The sequence below is a fragment of the Primulina eburnea genome, chromosome 7 (genome assembly GCF_022965805.1).
Source record: "Primulina eburnea isolate SZY01 chromosome 7, ASM2296580v1, whole genome shotgun sequence".
NCBI lineage: Eukaryota > Viridiplantae > Streptophyta > Magnoliopsida > Lamiales > Gesneriaceae > Primulina > Primulina eburnea.
In genome coordinates, this window is record NC_133107.1 from 7,659,925 (window position 1) to 7,685,310 (window position 25,386).

Here is a 25,386-nt window from a genome sequence, read left to right on the forward strand (position 1 = left end):
AAATATGTTGCAATTTAAAAAAAATGCTCCACATATATAAACATGGAAACACTACTCTGATATCATTATATATAATTTATTGTATAAAAATAAAAATTATATTTAATATAAAATTTAATAAAATAGATGCATTGCACAGCAAGAATAGTACTAGTATCATTAATTAAAGTAAATTCCAACTTTTTTCCATTTTAATAAAAGATAAAGTATTCCTAATAATATGTGATTGAATAGTAAATTTCATTAATTTGATAAAGCAAAAACTAAAGAGACAAACTTTGGTTTAAACTATAATTAGAAAAATTAAAGTGATAAGCTTTTGTTTTAAGCTACAATAGAATCAGAATTTAAAAAAATTTAAAATTATAATCAATCATAATTCATTCTCCCATTTAGAAAGAATCATCAAAGTCATCTTGTAAGTTTATATATATTATTTTTATTTTAATGATATAAATAGTTAAAATATGTTATTCATGACATTATAGATTGACATGTTTCAGCATTTAATCATATTTCTTTACAAGAATTGTTTTTATAAAATTTATTTCTTTCAATCATAATCTTATTCCACCTGAAAAAACAAACCTATGTATTTTGGTATTGGAAATGCGAGTATACCTAATATTAAGACAGTGCCACGTGGCCAAACTTGGGAGACGCGTGGTCAAACCCAGAGCCTTTTAATATCACATCCGTAATAAATAAACAACCAGCCAGCCCCGCTTGCAGCCACCGCCCTCTCCATTAAATGCCTTAACTCGCTCGCCACAACCACCACTCTGTATCTTTCTATCCACGCAGTAAAGGACTTTGTCTTACATTTATTCGTATCGATCTCCTTCTCGAGTTCTACGTCATCGAAAAACGAAGAGACTTTCAGAAAAAAGTACGACGGAGTTGTCTGCCAGAGCTGGAACATTGAAGATGCTTGCGGTGCTGCTGCTGGCTATAGTTGTGGGTTCTGCTTACGCCGCCGACAACACGCTCGCCACGAAGTGCGCGTCGGAGTTTCAGAAGGTTACCGACTGCTTGCCTTTCGTCACGGCCAAGGCGGACACGCCGAGCAAGGTCTGCTGCGACTCCGTGACGGAGATCAAGGACCGCGACCCCGCTTGCCTGTGTTTCTTGATTGAGCAGATTCATAACGGGTCCAACTCCGCCTTGAAGAGCATGGGAATCCAGGAGGCTCGCTTGCTTCTGTTGTCGTCTTCCTGTAAGCTCACCAATGCGAGTATCAGCGAATGCCCCAGTAAGCTTTCATTTTTTTTCTTACATACACAAACAAACTGGGGAAATAGCCAAATTTATCGTTTAAGTTCATTTATTTTGAATCTTGGTTCTTTTAATAGGTAAACGTTGTTCATATTTCAATATATTCATTTTTTTTATTATCATTATATATATAATTTTCCGAGTGTACGTTCACTAGGGGCATGACAAAAAAAACATGCATCTCCCGAGTCTAGAAGCAAAAAGCTTAAATGTGAACAAGATTTTTGGTAATCTTTCCCGAAGAAACTCGGGTTTCACTTTATTATGTAATTCCTGCGTGGACATGCAGAGCTTCTGAACTTGGATCCGAAATCCCCTGACGCTGCTATCTTCACCAACTCTTCCATCGCAACGACGACCCCAAGCACGGCGACTCCTTCGGCGCCCACGACAGGTGGTGGGAATTCTAGTGGAATTTGGCGCAAGCCTCAGCCGGTTCTGGTGCAGCTGCTGGTTTCCATTCTGCCTATCTTCTCCATTCTCTTTTTCCATGCTTGATTTTGAGCTCCATCAATATTTTATCCATCTGTTTTTTCTTGCTCACGAGATCTGTTGTAAGTCAAATGTCGTACGCACTCTTAAAATATCGATTTGGTTCCATTTCTAGATTGCTGATCTTTTTGTCAAAATTTAATACGTAACTCTAGCTAGTTTTGTATCTGTGCATGTTCTAAGAATGCGTAGATACCGCAGGTTGGTTGATTTATTTCCAGGTTTTAAACTCATTAATTTAATGTGGTGTTTCAAATTTGTGAAATAAATCATCATTTTAACAAGATTAGAAATGTGCTTTAAAGGGAATACAATTTTTTATGAGCAACTCCAATCCTTGCTCCACAATGGAGTTGCTCCATTGTGGAGCAAGGATTTTCACTCCAATCCAGCACCAAAAATGGTGCTGGACTAGAGTTGCTCTAAAAGCAACTCTACATGCATCTATTTTTATTTTTTTTTAATTTTTTTTGGTTTTTTAATAATTATAAATATTTAATATTCTATTATATATTAATTATATAATTAATATTTTTATTTTTAAATTTTTAAAATAATTTATTCTCGAAACATAAATAATAATTTAAATTTTTTTAAAATTTTTTTTAAAAATTAAATAGATGGTATAATTCTATTTTTTTAATCGATTTTTTAATAAATAATGAAATAACATAATTATATTTATTATGTATAATTGTGTAATGAAATTATAAATAGCTATTATTGAATTAAAATTAATATTATAAGAATATTCTGAGAATATTCTTTTTTAGTGTAGAATGTTGTGTAGATAGGTTGGAGATGAATTTAGTGTTACACTATTGTAGGGTAGAATATAGTGCAGAATGTAGTACAGTGGGTTGAAGATGGTCTAACTCGTTTTAGATAAGTTTTTTTATATATAAAATAACACACAGACAAGTGGGACTCTGTTACAATATCTTTTTGTTTAATTTTTATTATTAAGGGTGGTCGACCCGAGCGTAAAACGACTCTGTTTTGAATCGTGAATGTTTTTTATTTATTTAATATCATTAAATAATTTTATTTTATTTTATTTTCATAAAACTTGATGTTCAAAAAGTTCATATCACAAGAAGAAAATATTTCAGATGTAACAGAAATAATTCGATCGTAAATCATGGACGACAAAATCTCACATGTTGCACAGCATAATTGAGAATTAAAGTTCAAATATTTTGTTTGTTTATATGCGAATGCGAATAATTATTATTCTTTCTCTTTCAAATCTAGACTAGTGAACAAAACATATATTCTGTATCTTTGTTGCACTATTGATATTTTGCATAGCCATGGGGATTCTATTGTTTATATTTTGCATGACAAAGTAGGTTCTTGAACCATTCGATATATGAAGTGTAAAAATTATATTTTTTATGTTAATTTATTCTAAGTTTATGATTTCTTTGTGTGAGTTAATTTATTAATGTTTATTGATTTATGTTTTAGAAATCAGAATAAGATTGAACAGATTCGTATGCAGAAACAATTGATTTTTTTTTTTTATGAAGTGGGAATCCGCAGTTGTTATTTTTTTGTGCGTATTAGGTGAACTAACTTGATAGTCTATATAAATCACGTTAATTGGATGAATCACATTGAATAAGTTCTGTGACAAATTTGTCCAAAAAAGTATGATATGAGAAATCGAACTCGATCTAGATCATTGTTTAATATTTATTTATTCCATCAACTCGAACATTCAAATAACAAATGATTATTTTGAAAGTGGCTCATTTGTTTTCTTAAATGAGAGAATCAGGGTGATATTTAATTCGGGTGATAAATTCGAGTAGTCAGTTATTATCAAGGTTATAAAAAGTATGAAGTGTGACGAAATGTCACGATTAAGCTTTAAGCTTTACAAAATTAAGCGGGTAGTACGAAATTTATTTTTCAGTTTTGTTATAATTTTTATCGTGTTAATTTGATTAATATATTAAATGACATAGAATATCCAAAAATTTAAAATAAATGCATAAATTTTTAATTTATCAAATATTTAAGTTTCAAAATCACAAATTGTGTATAGTAAAAATTTGGTCGATCATTGCTAGGTCAAGGTCGTTTCTTAGTCTCAAAGAAAGAAATTATTCGAGATCAATTTTATTTCGATGTCTTTAGAAATTTTTAATAAACAAATTTATATTATTAAATATTTATTGTGTTAAATAAATTCTAGAGTAAGTCTCTTGTGAGACGGTCTTACGAATCTTTATCTGTGAGACAGGACAATCCTACCGATATTCAGAATAAAAGTAATACTCTTAGTATACAAAGTAATATTTTTTCATGGATGTCCCAAATAAGAGATTTGTCTCACAAAATACAACCCGTAAGACCTTCTCTCACAAGTTTTTGACTAAATTTTAAAAGTTAAAGTTTGTTTAAAAAAAAACATTAAAAAAATATAGCAATTTTTTTTCTCATACTTCAAACTTAAACCGCGTTTTTTCACTCTTTTCAGAACATTGGCATCATTAACAATTCCGAAAAGTAAGTTTCATGGTTTTTCATCGAAATTACGAAGAAACGTCATAGGTATCGAGAATTGCATGATCAAAACTCTTCAATGCTAAAGTTAGCACCACTCAACTAAGTTTTCTTGAGAAAACAAGATTGTTTAAAAATAAAATGAGAACTTACGTTTAATGTGAAAATCTTTACCTATTTATAGGATTTTCAAGTGCGTGATGGACTTGGCTTCATAATTAATTACATATAAACTAAGCGTAATTTAATTTGCAGATTTAAATAAATAAATTATATCATACTCAATCAGTAGTATTTTTTTATTCGATCTTAAATATTGATTATTATTTTATCCAATATCATTCTTAAGTATAATTAGGAATTTTTTATTTTAAAGAAACTCATTGGTTATTATTCTATTTAAATATAATTTATAGAAAATTAGTAATTTTTCTTTGGCTTCTAATATATTGTTCTCACTTGTTGCTATAAATCGAAAAATTGCCATGCCCGAAACATTTCAAACTTTAGTTCATGTTTTATAAATTAAAAACCTGTCCAAATTACATCATGATCATCCCTCATGTCATTGGATTGAAAGTTTGAATTAGAAAAGATTTTAATAACTAATTTGAAATGTGTTGGTTATGTTAGAAAAATGTCTTATAATCTTTTACTATTTTATCAAAGATGAGAATATTATAAAAACATATTGGTATGTTGTGTCCTCGTTTGAATTTATAAGAAAACAATCTCTCTCACAATAATTACATTTTTTGCACTCAATGAAAATCGACGTCACAAAATAATAATTAGAATCGAACCTCTGATATTGATTTGATACCAATCGTAAGTTTAATCGTTTGTCGTTTTACCAAAAACTATAGTTGGTGGTAACTATGTAATTCAAATATTTTAAATTGTATAACTCAAATATTACGTTTTGATTTCTTATTGCAACTCAAATATTTTAATGACTAGTATTTAACCCGTGCGATGCACGAGATGATATTATTAAAAATTAGTGAAAAATGAATAGATATTTAAATTTTAAAAAATAATACAATTATAAAAAATAAAAATAAAACTATTTTTTCACTAATTTTAAAAGGTTTCTTATATACAATGCATGTCGATTAATTTTTTTGGATAATAATCACTATCATATATCAAAATTTTAGATCGTGTTAGCCTAAGACAATAACATGATGTTTATCGCGTTTAGTGTATTGATGTCGTCCATCAACCTTAATATATATTTAATTATTTACTTTTCGAGAAGTTATATATTATTATTTTTTAATATGTGATGAGAAAATATTTTTAAATCACATTCAATAAAATTAATAAAAAAAATACTTTTTAAAAAATTCAGTAATTTCGTCTAAATCCACATTCACAAACAATTTTGTGACATGATACGTGTTTGACACATTTGAATGATAACAAAAAAAATTTCTTCAATATCTTTATCCAAATGGGTTGTGATTTAATTTACAAAATCTTTTCTTAATATACACAACAACCTATTACTCCGAAAGAAAAATGAAACGTTTGATCATAAGTAGATTATGTATAAATCAGAAAATTTATTTTATTAACATTTACTATGTGTATTTCAAAATAATGTCAACAAATTTTAAAAGGTGTCTTCTAATAATATGTGTGCTTTCTTTAGAATTGGTCTAATCATTTCCATTACGGGACATTATACTATCATGTATCCATAAACTTTGTAATATAAAAAAAAAACACATTAATAACAAATAATAATTAAAATTTTGTATAAATAGAAGAATATTATTTTTTATTTCTTGATCATGAAAGATAGATTTCAAACTTAATGTCTCGTTGTTTTCATATGTATGTATTTCTTAACAACGAACAAATCTAAATTTAAACGAACATTACATCTTGAAAGGATTCAACTCATATATGATGATGAAAAGAAGAGCCATTTCAGAATTTAATTTTGGAATAAATAAATTTAATAAGATAAATTTTAATAAAATTGGTTTCTAATATAATATGCGATATTACATTATTTATAATTTAAAATTCAAATAAGACATCTCAAGGGACAAAAAATATACATTGGATGCTTTTGACAGAATTACAACATACATTAACTCTTTCAAATTATGGAAATCCCGAATTGCATGTATTGAGTGTCAAACATTTCTGATTATTGAGGATAATATCGAAAGTTATTTAATGTCTATTTGAAATTCTTTTGAATCTATCTCTTTTAATTTTCTTATGCTATCTTATTTGAATTTTTAAGAAGACAAATCAAGATATACAATATACATATGATTTTGGAAGAAAACTACAATGCAATAATTCTTTAAAATTAAGGTAATTTCGAAATAATATGTATTTGGGATAAAAAAAATTTATGATTATTAAATAATACATTAATGTCCATTGGAATACTTTGTTGTAATGATAATTTTTAACACTCAACCAATTTTATTTTTAGAAAATTTAAATAAACTAATTAAATATAATATTTCTTTTTTAGTAAGTATTTTGAGAAATAAATTATTTAAAGTAGAAAAATTTATTTTGGATGATTTATTTCATGAGTGATACTGAACATTGCAACCATTTTTATTTTAAATTTATTTATATAGTTTTTACTTAAACTGATTGATATAATTAATGGAAAAACTTTTAATATAGTTTATTTTTTCAATATAGTGTAGTTTTAATTTGAGTAAAAAAATAAAAAATATTTAATACATAAATTACATTTGAATTAATATAAAAATTAATTAAATTCAAAATTGAATTAAATGAAATGATATAATCAATGTAAACAATAATTGAAGTGATCATTTATTGCAGTGCACATATTTCAATATTGATGATAAATCTTTCCTTTTATAGAAATGATATTTTGGCGGAAAATTACTATTTTTGACAAAAACTCTGCTTATATATATATATATATATATATATATATATATATATATATATATATATATATATATTTGTGAGACTCCAACTCATTTTCCCTAAAGCCTAGCCCATGTTACACTCCAAGCCCAGCCCATTTAGTAATTAAGTTTAAAAAAAAAGGAAGATTCGTGAATCTCTCTCCAACTTCATCGTCTGAAAGCTGCATTTTCTTTCTTCTTCAATTTTGAAGCTTCATTAATCGATTGTGGTCGTTCCGCTTGTCTAAAAATTAATGTAAATACATATTCGGAAAGCTTTCGACGAGGACTATCCATTGATTGGATACTGTTTCTAATTCTTGAAGAGAATTTAATTTTTAGGATTATTTATTTTCACAAGGCAATTTTTATGTCTTATCACTTCATTTAGGTCTTTGTTTAATCCTGCTCTGTTCATAATTTATGAATTGTCGGAGAGACATAAATAGGGAATAATATTTTATGAGAAAATAATTTTCAGTTTCTCATGCTACAATTTTTGGCCGAGTCAAATTATTAAAAAAGAATTTTATGTTTCGATCTATACTAAAGAGAGTAAAGCTAATGGGTTTGTAAATTATATAATCGGAAATCAAAGGTGCATGATAAAGTAACATGTTTATACAAAATACTCATTATCCATCTCAACTAAACAAAAAATTCGATTTGGGACAAGTATTATTTCAAGGCATCTTGAAGATCAAATGACACCTTTGAAGTTGATTCAAATAATGAGAAACCTAATAAAAAATTTAGCAAAATGAGAGCAAGTCCAACTGTGAGCATACATTTGATATATACATACACTGTAAAAATCCTCACTCACGATCACTTGCAGATATAAATGAGTCGAATTTCAAAGTTTAGATTAGTGAGTATTTACACAAAACATTACAGATTTTGTTTGTAATCTTGACATAAAAGACGATAAATATTATGTGGATAGTTATGCGAGGCTCACAATCGAGGATGTGCTATGAGTTTCAATTAAGCAAGAAATAAGTTCTAAGTTGAAATGAGTTTGTACAAAAAATTGTATAAATCAAAGTCTTCTTGGTGGATTTTTTCCAAAAGAGAATAAGTAATCTCCGAACATCCATAAATAAATGTGTATCTAATATTTATCACATTTACTTATTATTGCTACTGTTTTAAAATGTATTGTTGAAACATTTTGTGTGTATTTTAAATACCTAATATTGTATACAAAATGTTTGATAAAATATTTCAGTCAAAAATATTTTTACTCATTTAACTCGCATATCTTTTAAATGTTTTATCAAAATGTTTATTAAGTTTCTACAGAGGATTATTTTAAATGTATTATGTTTGATTTAAAAATCAAACTCGATTGAATTCATCGACATTTAATATTTCAAGAATCGAACTAAATTAGCTCAACGATTATCCTACAATCGATTATATCATACATAAATAAAAAATTTATTGTTTGGTACTCCAAACATTTAAAAGAGTTTTTGATTTCATACTACATAAGAACATGATTTGGCAAGTGTTCCTTGAGCAGTTATTAGTTCTGTCCCTATATAAAAAAAAAATTTAATGCTATATTATTATATAAATTATTTAAATTGGCTATTTACTTCCACATGCAACTTATTTATTTCTCAATTAATGATACACTTTTATTTTAAAACAAGAATAATGATACCCTTAATCTCTCAACTATATTAATTTAAAGTTTAATAATTTAAAAGCTTTAATTATTCAACATAATTCCGTGCCGTCTCTGGCCAAGAAACTTGAGTCGACCTGGCTCAGGTCAACCGGAACCGGCTAGCCGAAAGAGGGTTCTGTATCGGGAATTGATGATGCGGTAAAAATAGGGGTGCGCAACTACGGCTTGGTCGATTTCGGTTCAAAACTCAAATTTAATCGTATTTTATCGGAGTTATAAAATTTCAAACTGAATCAAACCATTAAGTTTGAATGACTAATTTTAAGTTTTGATTTTCATAATGAACAACTCTAATTAAAACATCTATTCCTAAGTTACTGGGCCAAATATCAAGCGATTGAATAAGCAAGAATGCGAGAGTTTGGTTCGATTAAAATAGGATAGGCAGGCATTGGGAAATTTTCAAAGACCGTCGTTTTTATTCATTGGCACACAAAATAAAGGTAATAACAGTACAAAAACTGTTGAATCTACTCCCACAAGAATGCGAGAGTTTGGTTCGATGCGTTTGTTGGTGATCTGTGCTGAAACATTTCCGGGAAGTTTAACGTACTGGAGACATTGCCACCACCATGGGAAACGGTAGCAGAAACCACTGGCTTGACATCTTCGGCGAGCGTGAACGGGCTTAAATCATTAATGTAAAGCCAATTCTGAACGACAGACTGTGTCTGGGGGAGTATTGGTTCGGTTTGAAACGCTTGGTTCAAACCAAACTCCCGAGTTACAGTGGGTGGCGATGACAGAAGAGAGCGAGCCTGATTAGAAAAGCTTTTACTACTCTCAGACGCAGATTTCGGATCAAGAAACGGTTGGCAGATGGAAGTTTCTTGGACAATAGCAGCAGGGTCACTGCCTTGAATGAACTGAAGTTGATTCACTGCTTTATAGCTGGGCTGCTGATTCTTATATGTCACTGCACTACTCTCTGGTTTAAAAACAGCAGCATTTGCCAGAACTTGTGGGCTACCTAATGAGTAAAATCTTGTACCTTGTTGGCTTGAGGATATGAATCCAGAATTTCTTGAGACGGAGCCAGGCGGAGGCTTCCTTCGCCTGCGGTTATGACCATCAAGACGCTTCCTGCAACTTCGTTTTCCTTCGTCGAACTCTACTAGCGAATGGAACCTGCATACTCGAAGCAATTCAAAACCAAAAACATTTGAAAAAATCAGTTGGGTTGCATAAAATTATTAGAAAAGAATATAACAAATGCGACAAGAAACTGATCAAGAAAGTATCTTCAGTCTTGACCTGCTGCACTGTTGACAGAACCGCTGGTCTCGACCCCCTATGGTAACTTTGGGGGTCTTTGAGTGAATCTCGCACACTTTATGTCGTCGGTGATAGTCTCTGCATAGCCTTAAATCTGCGTCACACCCATCGACCAAGCAAGAAGCGACCTGACCAATATTTCTATCAGCCTTTGCCCTTTTCCACGCCCCCGAGAACAAGGCTGATGATTCCATCTAGAGTTCAGGCAGGCTACAAGTCCGTCAAAAGTTCGACTAGTTTCTTTAATCCGTAGACCTCCAATATCTTCCTTCTAAAAATCAAAATACACCGAAATAAAAAACACAACATCGCGTAAGAAAGCTGCAAATAAATAAAAATTACCACACGAAACTTTCAATAAGCAATCCAGACTCAAATCTTGCTCTTTTCCCTCAAAGAAGAAGGCTTTTCTTTATTTAAGGAATCATTTCGGAGCCGGCAAAAGCAAGAATAAGTTTTAAAATGAATCTCACTACTAGACTCCAATTGCCCTTTTTCTATTTCCCTTTTGGTTTTCAAATTGTAGGTTAGGCCAGCATTTAACTGCACAATAGTTTAAGTTATCCATCCATCCCCAACCCCCCAAAATCCCAAGTCCCACCCACCGACAGGAGATACAACGACTAAGTAAAAAGATCAGATTACATAAACCAAGACATTGCTTTATGTATGCCAAAATTATCTGACAATATGCATGATTCAACATAATCCAAGAAACAAGATAATTTTTTTCTTGTATCAAATCACCCAAAAAGAATCGTCAGCCCATCTCACACAAAGTTATCAGACCACCATTTATTAAACAAAGAAAATCAAAGAACAAACAGAAACATGATATGAACAAAGAATCAACAGATGTGGGATACCGTAACAGTGGAAAACAGTAACTCCCATTTTGGAAAAAAATCAAGTTGTTCAGCAGTAAAAAGCAAGATCAAAACTCGAACCTTAATTTTCTACAACTATATATAAAAAAAAACCCAAAGTGCAGAGGTTGATAGTCCGAAATCATTCTTTTCTCGGTGACAGCTGCATACGGCGATTAAAAACAAAAACCCATTGGGAAAACTGAAGAGAAAAGCTGTACTACCTCAGAAATACTGAACTAGATGATGCGACAACTTGTGCGAGACGAGCCCGAAAATGCCAGAATGCACATCAAAATTGGAAGGTAGAATATCAGTGTATCGGAGTAGAGTAGCTGACTCTATGGGAGGGGAAGGTCCGAGCTGAGAATATCATGAATATTTATCTATGAAATGGGTCAACCTTACCGATATTCACAATAAAAAGTAATACTCTTAACATAAAAACTAATAATTTTTTATTGATGGCTCAAATAATAGATTTGTCTTACAAAACACGACATGTGAAACTGGCTCACACAAATTTTTGGAGTATATATTACTATTTAACTAAGAATGAAGTCATGCAATAAGATTTGATAAAGTCTTATATAAAAATATAATTATACTCTGATTTTTCTATATTTTTAAATTTTAACTTATTTTTTCCATATTTTAAATTTTTAAATAATTTATAATTATTTTAATAATTATAAAAAAAAAAAGAGCTTCTCTAACATGTCAAAATTAATTAGGGTTTAATTTTAATCAAAAATCTAAATATATAATGCAATCTAAATTAGTTACGAGGGTTATAATAATATACTAACTATTACTATAATGCTATGATGACAATATTAAAACAATAATATAAATTTGTAAAACATTATATAAAAATAACAAACATAATATTAATGAATTTTTTTTATGGCTTATAACTAACCAAACACTAAAAATTCTAATTTTAAAATAAGATATCGGATTCAAAACTAAATATAATAAATTATTTGGAATTCAAAAATAAAAAAATATAAATCGAATCGATTCGGGAGGAGACATGGGCCTCCCCCATTATTGATTTGGAGAATAGTCGCTTCGGTCTCCATCCTCGTCCCCACCATATACATTTAGTCTAGCATAAATGTGTGTGTTCATGAACAGGACCCATGTGCATCACAATAATACTATACATACAAATATATACATATATATATATATATATATATATGTATATTAATTTAAATATAAGATAATAATGTAGATATTAATAAAATAATAAGAAAAGAAATTATAGTTAATATAATATTTCATGTTGTTGATAAACCATAGTTTGTTTGATTTGATCGATTAAATATGAGATAAGAATATAAATTATCATTTAGTGTTTTTAATAATTAATAAAAAAAGTTATGATATTATTTATTAAAGATAGGATTGTAATTTAACTTTAATTGATTTAAGATACAAGATTAACAAGTTGATTGATTTCAAATAAATAATATGACCAAGTAATCATAAAATGGAATAAGATAAATTATCAATAGATTAATGATAAAAACTTGTGTGGGACAGTTTTACATGTCGTATTTTGTGAGACAGATGTCTTATTTGAGTCATCCATGAAAAAATATTACTTTTTATTGTGAATATCGGTATGATTAACCCGTTCGTGAGACCGTCTTACAGAAGACATATTATAGATTAATAATGTGTAGCTTGAGACAGTTTCTATATGTATACTAGATTTTTTCATATATCTAATTATATGTATAGGAATCTTTATTTCCGATCAAATTTGTTTGGATGTTTGGAGACAAAGAATAGTAACTCGATAGGTCCTACCTTTAGTAAATGCTAACTTTGGGATCGTGTGTTGCGTGCAAGAGGGCAAATTGCATTTATCACTCCAATGAATAAACAATTTTTTTGGGAAACCAAGTGTTTCTTAAAATGAGGCAGCAATTTGTGCCTTTCGTGAGGGTTTTATGTCTGATTTTTTAAAATATGATGTTTTCGAATATAATTAATTAATTTTAGAATAAGATTTTGTGTGTTTTTTTTAGGTTTTTCCATTATTTTTAAATGTTAATATTATGTATTGAATTTTTTACGTCAGTGTATATATATATATATATATATATATATATATATATATATATATATATATATATATATATATATGAGGGTTTTATGTCTGATTTTTTAAAATATGATGTTTTCGAATATAATTAATTAATTTTAGAATAAGATTTTGTGTGTTTTTTTTAGGTTTTTCCATTATTTTTAAATGTTAATATTATGTATTGAATTTTTTACGTCAGTATATATATATATATATATATATATATATATATATATATATATATATATATATATATATATATATATATATATCACAGAATTTATTTTCGAATATTTGGTATTTTCATGATTTTCTAAATCTAAGACAATGTCAAAAAAATTTAAAAGTGACCGTGTGACACCCTGACCCGTTGACAATTAAAAATACAGCGGAATTTAAAATTTTCTTGCAAATGGAAGGAGTTTCAAAATACATTTCCATATATCATCAAAAGTATTAACATGATCAACTAAATGATACATCAAAATACAAAACATCATTTTAATGATCATGTCCAAAAATATTACTTGCAAAACAAACTACTTCCTTCCAATCTTCGTATGCATATGACTCACATCCACAGTCAACGTCCTGGCCGGTCACTCTTATCTGCATCACATGAAAATAACTGAAATGAGTATAAAACTCAGCAAGTGGAACTCTTACATAGCAATGAACATAGCATACTCTGTAAAACATTGCTTTAAAACATAAATACCACCAACTCTGAAATAAATATCATAGCAATAGCATAACAATAAGATGATATTTCTCTTTACTCTGGTTGGATTGATATCAATAGTAACTCTGTCTGTGGTGCTCGTATCTCAATCGATATAAACCGATAACTCTGAGGGATATAAGCCTATGGTCGTTGATCAACTAATTGCATGCAATCTCTGACTATGTATCTATCAATCCAATAAAACATTTGAAACTCTCTCTTGGCATTTAATCAATCACTTTGAAGTCTATACTCTTTGTATTCCCTTTTTAAATACAATTGAGACATACAATGTCTCCAATATATATACAATTGAATCAATACATAGTTATGAAGCCAATGAAGGGAATAACACATTAAAATCTTTGAAACACAATACATATACTATCATGTGAGCACAAGAGATGAAATTCCACTTACAAACCACAAGAACACCTCAATCTATGCTCTTGATACACCACCTACAACAATAATCCATAAATAACACCAACATCAACTCAATATCCAAGAACTTATGCCAAATAATCCATAAACACAACAAACCTACAATATCTCTTCTTCAAAACCAAGAAATAAATCCACCAAAAGCTTACCTAAGCTTCCTAGAGCAACCAAGAACTTCGATCTCAACTCGAAACTCCAACTAAATCCAAGAATCAAAGGTAGGAAATGAAAGAAAATGGAGAAAACCCTTGTTCTAAGAGAGAAAAACGAGATTGAGAGGAAAGTGAAAGGTAAAAAGTGAAGTCAACCATCCAAAAAGGTACTAAATATCTCGACCATACCTCTACTGTTCATCACCGCGGGTGCGCTGCCAACAAGCACCGCGGGTGCGCTAAGCTCTCGGCAATCCACCAAAAATCCAAACTCGATGACAGCGGGTGCGGTCTACACCGCGGGTGCGGTACTAACATGTGCGGTGAACCCACGGTAAAACCCACAAATTCCAACAATTACGACCGTGGGTGCGGTCTTTACACTGAGTGCGGGTGCGGTATGGCTTCGGCCAAGAAACACACCAAAGCAACTACAATCGATCCGAAACGCTGAAACGAACAACCAACAACAACTACACCTCAAGACAATAATAACCAACAATACTATTGTAATGTCTGAGAATTAATCACTGTTAATCAAGGATTATTGACTTATAATTTAACGTGATTACGAAAAGGCCAACTGAGACACGATTTAAGATAATGTGTGGCCATTTATTTTGAATTTCAGAATGTGTTGCCGAAGCAACACTGCACCCGCGCCTTGCATGTACCGCACCCGCGGTGCATGGACAGAAACTTGGTCAGTTTTATCGAAGGGTGACCGCACCCGCGGTCTTGACATGTACCGCACCCGCGGTCATGTAATTTCAGAATGGATAAGAATGCCGAAGCATGAGCGCACCCGCGGTGCAAGATAGAGCGCACCCGCGGTGTGACGTGCAGCATGGAAAATGAGACACGTTTCTTGCATGCGATTTTGATATATATATGTAAGAATTGCTCGAAATCAGAATCAGAACGAGGAGGAAATCGAGAAGAAGGCTTCCGAGAAAGAAAGAAAAATCCTTACGCCTTTTGCGAGAAATCCGTCCGTCTGATTTTGAATCCGACTTCGGTATTGAGTTCCTATCGACGTAGGCTACAGCTGGACACTGAGTATTGACAGGCTTGAGGTTCGAGACTTCGACAGAGCCAGAGTATCAGAAAGAAAGGTATAAATTAATGTTGAGTTGGGATTGCACAACTCGAGTGAGGTTTGACTCGAGTCTCCCTAAATCACATACTTTCATTTATTGCATTGATATTTGCAATTGATGAGACTTATGATTGTAGTCTATTGATTTATAGCCACTGCATGTAATGACTGCTGATTCGCTAGTCATCGATTGATTTGCTTATATATGGAATGCATGTATTGATCACTGAGTCGTTTAGTCATAGACTGATTCGCCTAGTCACAGGCTGATTCGTCTGGTTATTGACTGATTCGTCTAAACTTAAGCTGATTCGCTTAATTACAGGCTGATTCGTCTGGTTATTGACTGATTCGTCTAAACTTAAGCTGATTCGCTTAATTACAGGCTGATTCGTCTGGTTATTGGCTGATTCGCCAAATTCTTGACTGATTCGTCAATTCTGCGGCTGATTCGCCCAGACACTGATATATGAATTATATCGAAACCGTTTAGGGATTGATTCATTCCTATCGACTGAGATTCGATATAATTACCTATATCCAGACATCAGGATCCCTATGTTAGAGTTGAGTCGAGTCTGAGACGACGCGTCAGTTGAGTCGAGTCTGAGACGACGCGTCGGTTGAGTTGAGTCTGATACGACATGTTGATTTACATTGTTTATATCATTCATGATTATTGAATGCTTGATATTGATTTATGTTTCTGATTTGAGACATGTTATGAGTAAATTATATATGCTTTCGTATATGCTTTTATATGATTGCATGTGTACATTGTTTATACTGGGATATTTATATTTCACCGGAGTTATCCGGCTGTTGTCTTGTTTTGTATGTGTGCATGACAACAGGTGGGGCTGGATCAGGGTCAAGAAGAGGATGAGAGAAGATTAGATAGCGTGGAGATCCGGGCTTCGGAGCAACATAGGATTCAGCACTGATATGTAGTTGAACCTAGTTGAATTCTTGTAGATAACACAAGATTTGTATGTTCATGTTTAATATGTAATTTGAGTAAATTACATTACGTTTCCGCTTTGTATTTTAAAAAAAAAAAAAATTAGACCCTGTTTTATAATTGATTAATTAGTCCCAATAATGATTAAGAACTTGATTAGCGTCCGGGTCCCCATAACTATGGCCCATAAAAACAACTCTAATCACACAACTAAACTTAGACTAAATCAATAAATCTATAATAACGAAAACTTAAACCGTACCGTATACCGGACTCGGCTATTACAGACCGAGAATGAGAATTAAGAAAGTCCGGATGCTTAGGCATAGTTTGATACACTTGATAACTAAGTGATTAATAAGTTATTATTATTCATTATATGTTTGGTTCATTTTTTGATAGCCCATAAAAATTGGATAAGCCCGTGATTATCCTGGTCCACTATGGAGTAGACATCCCTCTAATATATAGAGATATCTCTATGATAAATAATAAATTCTGTGAAATGACATTATTGCCCCAATTTCTCAAGCATTGGGATTTAAATTAGTTAAAGATATTCATTTGAAAAAAAATTGCTATTGATATTGTGTTAGGACATACATAATTTATTAAATTTTAAAAATAATTTTTTCTTATTAAAATTTAAAACTAAATAGTTAGTATTAAACTTGTGATATTTCAAAATTTCGCCAATAATTTATTTTTGACTGGAAAACCTGCAACTTTATTGATGAAAATCGTCTATTACAAGTCGAACCAACCAAGAAGAGAATTCCCCATTCAACCAAACAAACGGTGTGGGAGAAGAAACAGCAAAACTAGCAATATTATGAAATACTCTATTAGCCGATCTAGACACATGAGAGAAGTCAGAAACCATCGGTTTCTTCAATCTTCGTCTGATATCCTTTGCGCATAAACCTTCGTCTGATATCCTTTGCCAATAATTTATTTTAAAATACCCATAATCAAATTATAAACTCATGAAACAATAAAAAATATTAAAACGTAAAACATAAATAAAATAAATATAAAAAAAGCGAAAAACGAACTAAGGTATTGCACAAATCAAATTAAAAATTTAAATTATATAAGATTATTTGATAAATACTTTATTTATAATTGTTTTTATGACAATGAAATATATACACACATGCATATATATCATAATTTAAGAATTGAGATATGCAAGTGCATGATCTCGATAACAATGAAAAATAAATTTTTTATGATAAAGTTAATTCTGTCATTATAATCCAACATATAAATTTAATCACTCTTGTTAAAATCATAACAAACATTCAATATATTATTTTACCCTCGTATTTATCTTTAATTTATCATTATATTATATATCTCGTACTTTTTTATATTTAATTTAATTCTTAAAATATGACAATGGGACAGTCAAAGGGGAAGAATCAAAGTGAAATACCACATATAGTACTTTACTCGCCTTCCTTTTATGGCCCGTAGATTATGAAAACTCTGCCACATCGAGGCATAGTCAAGTTTAAATTATTATAAAAACAAACTTCATCATCAAGACATTATTTTATTTAATAAAAAAAGGTACTTTTATTTGTTGTCAAATGTTCATCGAAATATTATATATATTTGCATTCTCTAATCTCTTGATTTAATTTTTTTAATAAAAATTAATAACTTATATAATATTTTTGTACCAAATATTTCAGATCTAATACTGATATATGATTTTGAGTACCACACATGTATATCACTTATTGATATCAATTACTGGTGTATTTTTCGAATAAAAACCGATACAAAATATTAAAAATGTAATACTAATACATGATATTTGAGTAACAAATACTACATATTTGGCATTCATATATGAATTTTGAGTACTTGATATAAATATAGTTATTCTATTTTTATATTCAGAATCTTATATTATGCATTGATATAAAACATTTGGTACTCAAATATCATATATTAACTAGTTTTTCACCCGTGCGATGCACGGATAATTATTTTGTTTATTTTTTCTATAATGTGACTTTTTATCAAAATGAAATGTTTCTTGTTTTCATATGTATATAGATCTTAACAATGAAACACTGAATAAAAGAGTCATTTTTGTATTTCGGCTGAAAATTAATATCACCCTTGTATTAGATAATGAATAACATAATGTGTTTATCAATTATATTGTATGCACATATAAATTTATGTACTATATAGAAAACAATATTTATAACAAAATGAAATGATAAACATGATACAAACTTTTAATTCGGTTTTAATTTAATAAATAATTTAAATTAAAATACAAATACACTAAATGAATTATAGATCATACAATTAGAAAACAAAAACAAATTACAAATTTTGAAAAACTTCCTTAAATACAACATTTGTCGTTGAATTTTTTGGGTTGTTATCACTATGACATATCAAAATTTTTATACTCTTAGGATTCGTAACTCTGAATACAGCAACATACAACTGATCATGACTAAAAACAGGGTTCTTAAAAAAAAGTCCTACATGTGACAATGATTGCCCCTGACTTTTGTTAATTATAATTGCATATGATACAATCAAAAAATATTAAACTGTCTTCGTTGAAATTTAAAAGGAAGTCTTAGATCAGAAGGCATCAATGACATTCTTGGAATAAGCACTTTATGACCTGCATTATTTCCAGTAAGAATTTTTCCTTTCAAAACATGGTTTTCGAGCCTTGTCACGATCAATCTAGTGTCATTGTATAATCTAAGAGAATGATCTATGTTGGAGATAAAGTACTTTATTTAATTAAAAGAAATCATTATATTTGTAATATCACTTAACGTATATATTGATGTTGCAATCAGCATTTTGACTGAAACATGAAAACTAGATTGTTGAGATAGTCTGGCTCTCAAATCCATATTTTTTGTTTAAATATTTACAACAAAAAAATAATTAAAATAAATATAACTAATTCTAAAAGAAACATTTATAATGAGAACTCACAAGATAAATGTATTCAAGTATAAAAAATAATAATAATGGGTATTTAATATAAATTTATTTAACAGTGATTATTAACAATAGCCTACTATATAACTCCATAATCAATTTTGGCTTTGAAGTAATTTATCTAACAAAATTTGTCTTTTGACTTAATTCTAAATATGTTAATTAAAATTTTTTCCTTGTTTATATTATTTTGTATGAATAAAAAAATAATAAAAATGACAATTTATATTAAATTGATACGATTATTTTTTAATCATCTATAATAATTCGAGAATTGTTGGTCCAAGATTAAAGTTAATATATTGAAGAGAAAAATGCTTTTATGTTATCATTGAAATAAACATATTAGATCTAAAAAATAAGATCAAATTAAAAATTAGTTCATCTAAAATATAGATGATTTTTTTTAATTATAATAACCTTACATTTATATATATGTGTCATTAATTTTAAATTAATAAATTGATTTCAATTGAGCGCAATTTTTGAAACATGTTTCGAATTTTCAGAATTCATATTTAAATTTTGAATAACAATTTGAATTTGGTTTATAATTCCCAGAATTAAATTTAATTTCTGGATTTGAAATTTAATTTAATTTGGTTTGTAACTCCTAGGAGATATTCAATTTTCAAGCAGTTATACACATACATTAATATGCAGTTTTAATAATGAATTAAATATATTTAAACATTTATTATAATATATATTACCATATTGTTCGTTTATTTCCTTTTTATTTAGGCAGGAACTTACTAAATTTAGCAACAACTCTGTTTTTATGTGTATATAGATATAGATATATATCGAAAAACCTTTTGTAGTGACAATTTTAGCTCTTAAAAAATTTCATTTTTAGAAAAAAAATAAATAAACTAATTAAATATTTTATTTCTTTTCAATAAGTAATTTGGGCAGGAAATTACTTAAAATAGCAAAATGTATTTTTGAATGATTTACCTAATGAGCGATACTGAATATTACAATAATTTATATTTTAAATTTAATTATACAATTTTTAATTAAATTGATTGATATAATCAATGCAAAAACTTTAAAATAGTTTACGTTTTAAACAGAGTTTAGTTTCAATTTGAGTAAAAAAAATTAAAAAATATATAATACATAAATTACATTTGAGTTCATATAAAAATTAATTAAATTCAAATTGAATTAAATGAATTGATATAATCAATTCAAACAATAATTGAAGTGATCATTTATTACAATAAACATATGTCAATATTCATTAAATGTTTTATTTCTTTTTTTTTAGTAAGTAATTTTGGCGGGAACTTTCTTATTTTGGCAAAAACTCTAATTTTATATATATATATATATATATATATATATATATATATATATATATATATATATATATATATATATATATATATATATATATATATATATATATATTTCAAAATTCATATTTAAATTTTGAATAACAATTTGAATTTGGTTTATAATCCCCAGAATTAAATTTAATTTCTGGATTTGAAATTTGAAATGTAATTTAATTTGGTTTTTAATTCCTAGTAGATATTCAATTTTCAAGCAGTTATACACATACATTAATATGCAGTTTTAATAATTAATTAAATATATTTAAATATTTATTATAATATATATTACCATATTTTTCGTTTATTTCTTTTTTATTTAGGCGGGAACTTACTAAATTTAGCAACAACTCTGTTTTTATATGTATATAGATATAGATATATATCGAAAAACCTTTTGTAGTGATAATTTTTAGCACTCAATAAATTTCATTTTTAGAAAAAATAAATAAACTAATTAAATATTGTATTTCTTTTCAATAAGTAATTTGGGCAGGAAATTACTTAAAATAGCAAAATGTATTTTTGAATGATTTATCTAAGAGTAGGTCTTATGTGAGACCGTCTCACGAATCTCAATCTGTGAGACGGGTCTACCCTACCCATATTCACCATTAAAAGTAATACTCTTAGCATAAAAAACAATACTTTGTCATGGATTACTCAAATAAAGATCCGTCTCACAAAATTTGACCCGTGAGACCGTCTCACATAAGTTTTTGCCTTTACCTAATGAGCGATACTGAATATTACAATCATTTGTATTTTAAATTTAATTATACAATTTTTAATTAAATTGATTGATATAATCAATGCAAAAACTTTAAAATAGTTTACGTTTTAAACAGAGTTGTTGAGTTAATATAAAAATTAATTAAATTCAAAATTGAATTAAATAAATTGATATAATCAATGCAAACAATAATTGAAGTGATCATTTATTGCAATAAACATATGTCAATATTCATTAAATGTTTTATTTTCTTTTTTAGTAAGTAATTTTGGCGGGAACTTTCTTATTTTGAAAAAACTCTAATTTTATATATATATATATATATATATATATATATATATATATATATATATATAGATACCATATTTTTAATATTTTATATTAATTATTATCAATTAAAAGATATGGCTCGGGGAGAATAGAGAGAAATTTTTTTTTTAACAAAAAATGAACACGCATTATGTTTGAATTTACCATTCTTCAAAAGCAAGTTAGCAAAATATTACTAAATATGTGGCTAACAAATGGACAGGAAACACACATTTATGTTTGAATTCACCTCAGAAAGCAACTTAACAAAATATTACTAAATGTGTGGCTAAAAACGGACAGGGGTGTCTAATTGCAGCATTGGTTAGTTAGTTCGACCCAACTTTGGATATTATCCTTTAATTTCTCGATATTTTTTTTATGTGATGCAATACATTATTCTAACGTAAAAAAAAATATGTACGCGACTCCTTTGTTACATCATCGCTTTGAATATTATTTCAAGAAATGGTCGAATAAATACTACATCATTATAGCATATGGGTTTGAATTCATTATACATGGACAAATAAATTTAATTCATCAATTCAAGTGATAACAAGCAAAAACTTGTGTGAGACGATCTCATGTATCGTATTTTATGAAACATATATCTTATTTGGGTCATCCATGGAAAAATATTCCTTTTTATTGTGAATATCGTTATAATTGACACGTTTCACAGATAAAGATTCGTGAGATAATCTCATAATAGACGTACTATTAGTAATAATAATGATTTAAATATACACGAGATGGGTATTATTAGAATTTATTGTATTAAATGAAAATTAAATTCGCCCCAATAAAATGTACTCAAATTGGCCCCTAGATTTGGCAATTGGCTTTCTTCAGTAAATTTTCACATAAAAGTGTAGGTTTTCCAAGTAAGGTAACTGAAAAATTATTTGGGTAAAACCAAATAAATAAAACTATTGCTGCAGTTATCAGATATTCGAACATTAAATTTATTGGGGAAAAGCGTACCGACGACAATTACTATAATTAGAAGTTACAAAATGGTCATTTTCATTAAAAAGTATAGACATATATATTTTTTTAATATAAATAATTAAATGAATATCGCAGACTTAGTTAATTAAATATATTCCAGTTCAACTTTCTTGAAGGCTTGGTGCAAGTACAGAAAATTAGGGGTGAGCATTCTATCGATTAAACTAAATTAATCGTTCGTGGTCCGGTTAGTTTGGAAATTGGTTTTAATTTTAAAAATATGATCAAAACGGTTATCAATTAAAATAAATTAATCGTTCGTGGTTAGGTTAGTTTGAAAATTGGTTTTAATTTTAAAAATATGATCAAATCGGTTATCGGGATGATTTTCGTAAGGAAAAAAATTCAATTAACCAAATTATTAAATAATTACATTTGATTTTTGTAATTATGCCTTACATATACTTTATAATATTTGTTTAATATTTTTATATTTAATATTGTACGTATTTTTTAAAAAAATTGTGTGTATAATGTTTTTTTTTAAATTGATTAATTCTGTTTGGTTAGCATTAAAAAATTCGATTAAATATGTTTAAGTTAATTCGGTTCGGTTGGTAACGGATGCTCACTCCAACAGAAAACCTCCTATGTATGTAGAGTGACTCTCATGTGAGACCGTCTCACGGATTTTAATCTGTGAGACGGGTCAACCCTACCCATATTCATAATATAAAGTAATATTCTTAGCATAAAAAGTAATATTTTTTCATGGATAACCCAAATAAGAGATCCGTCTCACAAATACGACCCGTGAGACCGTCTCACACAAGTTTTTGCCATGTATGTATCTACATATATAGAAAGAAAAAAAAAGACAATTTTTTTTAAATAGGTATCATGTCATTTTAAAATTTATTAAATATGTTAGAATAAAAATAAAGTTTAGAAGGTGAATAAACTCTTTAAATTTTTTTTTAACTTGAGCTGAATTTAGCGGTTATTAGCTGTTAATACCTGTTTCTAGAGCAGCTAGACAACTAAAAATGATTTTTCAAATGCAAAAAAGTCTTGCTAGACTAGTGATGTGATATATATTCCATTAAACAATTTTTTAACATGGATACAACACACATACATATAATAGACATAAGGTAAGTGACTGAAAATTAAGAATACAAAATATATAAAAATTCGAAGGCAACATCCTTCTTTGTATCTTCTTATTCTACTTAAGAAAAAAATCCACTAAAAGTCTTTTATTCATACAACTTCACGTACAATTGTACTTCGGTGAAAATTTATCCAGAGTCTATGCTTTTATACAGATGATCTCCTTCAACGATCATATCTTAAACAAATTAATACTTGTACTGATTGCTGACATAAAACAAGTTGTCTTTTGTTTCATTTTTATTCGTAGTATGCCACAATTAATACACATTGGATATATCCAAATATAACAATGAACGACTTCTAAAAAAATTGATATATAAAAAAGAAAAATTTGTCGTTTCTTTGTTTTATTATGAGACATTATTTGACAACTAGAATTTTCGAATAATGTGTATTGATTAATTAAATGATCTTTTGAAATTTCGGGCTAGTATGTACAAAAACAGACTTGGTGTACAAGCATACCAGCTAAAGATTAATTTACGATTTGAGGTCTTACCCAGTCCAATTTAAGTCTTGGAAGCAGCTTGATCTTGATAGAAATGCTGGCTGACTTTTAGCATTGTTATCTGTTTATGCAGTCCAGCAATATCTTAAAGATTACGTTGTCCAGCTTGATTTCATGATTTTCAGCTTGAAAAATTATAAACATACGAAGATAACAGTTGAACCTTGAAACAACTCGATTTTGTTTGTTAACACAAAAAAATTAATATATTTTCAATCGAACAAAATCATTTATATATCAGTATAAATATATTTTCAATCGAAATTAATATATTTTCAATCGAAAAAAATCATTTATATTTTCAATCGTGGCAATATATTTTCAATCGAGCAAATATCAACGACAGAAACTTAACTCTGTCGCTAACTTTACCGACGCCTTTACAATTTCGGTCGCTGATTTAGTGACAGATATATAATTTCTGTCGCAAATTTAGCGACGAAATATTTTTCGGTCACTAAAATATTGCGACCAAATTTAAATTTCCGTCGTTATTATTTAACGACAAACATAAATATTCCGTCGTAAATAACGACAAAATTTCACTTTCCGTCGTTATACAAGTCTGCGACGCGAAATTCTTTGACGATCGATATTCCGTCGCTATTATGTCGCTAAATACTTTCAGGGACAGAATAGCGACAGAAAATTCCGTCGTTATTTGTAAATTTTTTTTGTAGTGTATGTTGTATAGGAATTACTAAAAATAAAAATATAGTTATTCTTTGTAGTTGAAAGAGTGAAATTGGCTACGCAGAATCATAAATTAATCGAAGCTGAGTTATTTCCATGATTCATTGATTGTTCGGAATTGACCACTCAGATTGATTGATCAACACTTCCTCT

At 28.7% G+C, this 25,386-nt stretch overlaps 2 protein-coding genes across 5 annotated transcripts; one reads left to right on the plus strand and one right to left on the minus strand.

Annotated features, from left to right (window-relative positions):
* The first annotated feature begins 716 nt into the window (after window positions 1–716).
* Window positions 717–1,890, plus strand: LOC140837084 (non-specific lipid transfer protein GPI-anchored 1). Its single transcript, XM_073203088.1, has 2 exons — window positions 717–1,252; window positions 1,565–1,890. The coding sequence occupies exons 1-2, from the start codon at window positions 928–930 to the stop codon at window positions 1,771–1,773; spliced, it is 534 nt and encodes a 177-aa protein (XP_073059189.1). The 5' UTR covers window positions 717–927; the 3' UTR covers window positions 1,774–1,890.
* Window positions 1,891–9,192: 7,302 nt separating this feature from the next.
* On the minus strand, window positions 9,193–11,400 carry LOC140837085 (squamosa promoter-binding-like protein 16). Of its 4 annotated transcripts, none has more exons than XM_073203092.1 (3): window positions 11,267–11,400; window positions 10,156–10,444; window positions 9,193–10,029 (listed from the first exon to the last, which is right to left on the minus strand). In XM_073203092.1, exons 2-3 carry the CDS (start codon window positions 10,368–10,370, stop codon window positions 9,372–9,374), a joined length of 873 nt encoding a protein of 290 aa, XP_073059193.1. In that variant the 5' UTR covers window positions 10,371–10,444; window positions 11,267–11,400; the 3' UTR covers window positions 9,193–9,371. The 4 variants fall into 4 exon arrangements, with proteins under 4 accessions (XP_073059193.1, XP_073059190.1, XP_073059191.1 ...); XM_073203089.1 differs by having other exon boundaries at window positions 10,156–10,447; XM_073203090.1 differs by having other exon boundaries at window positions 10,156–10,440; window positions 11,264–11,400.
* Window positions 11,401–25,386: the final 13,986 nt, after the last annotated feature.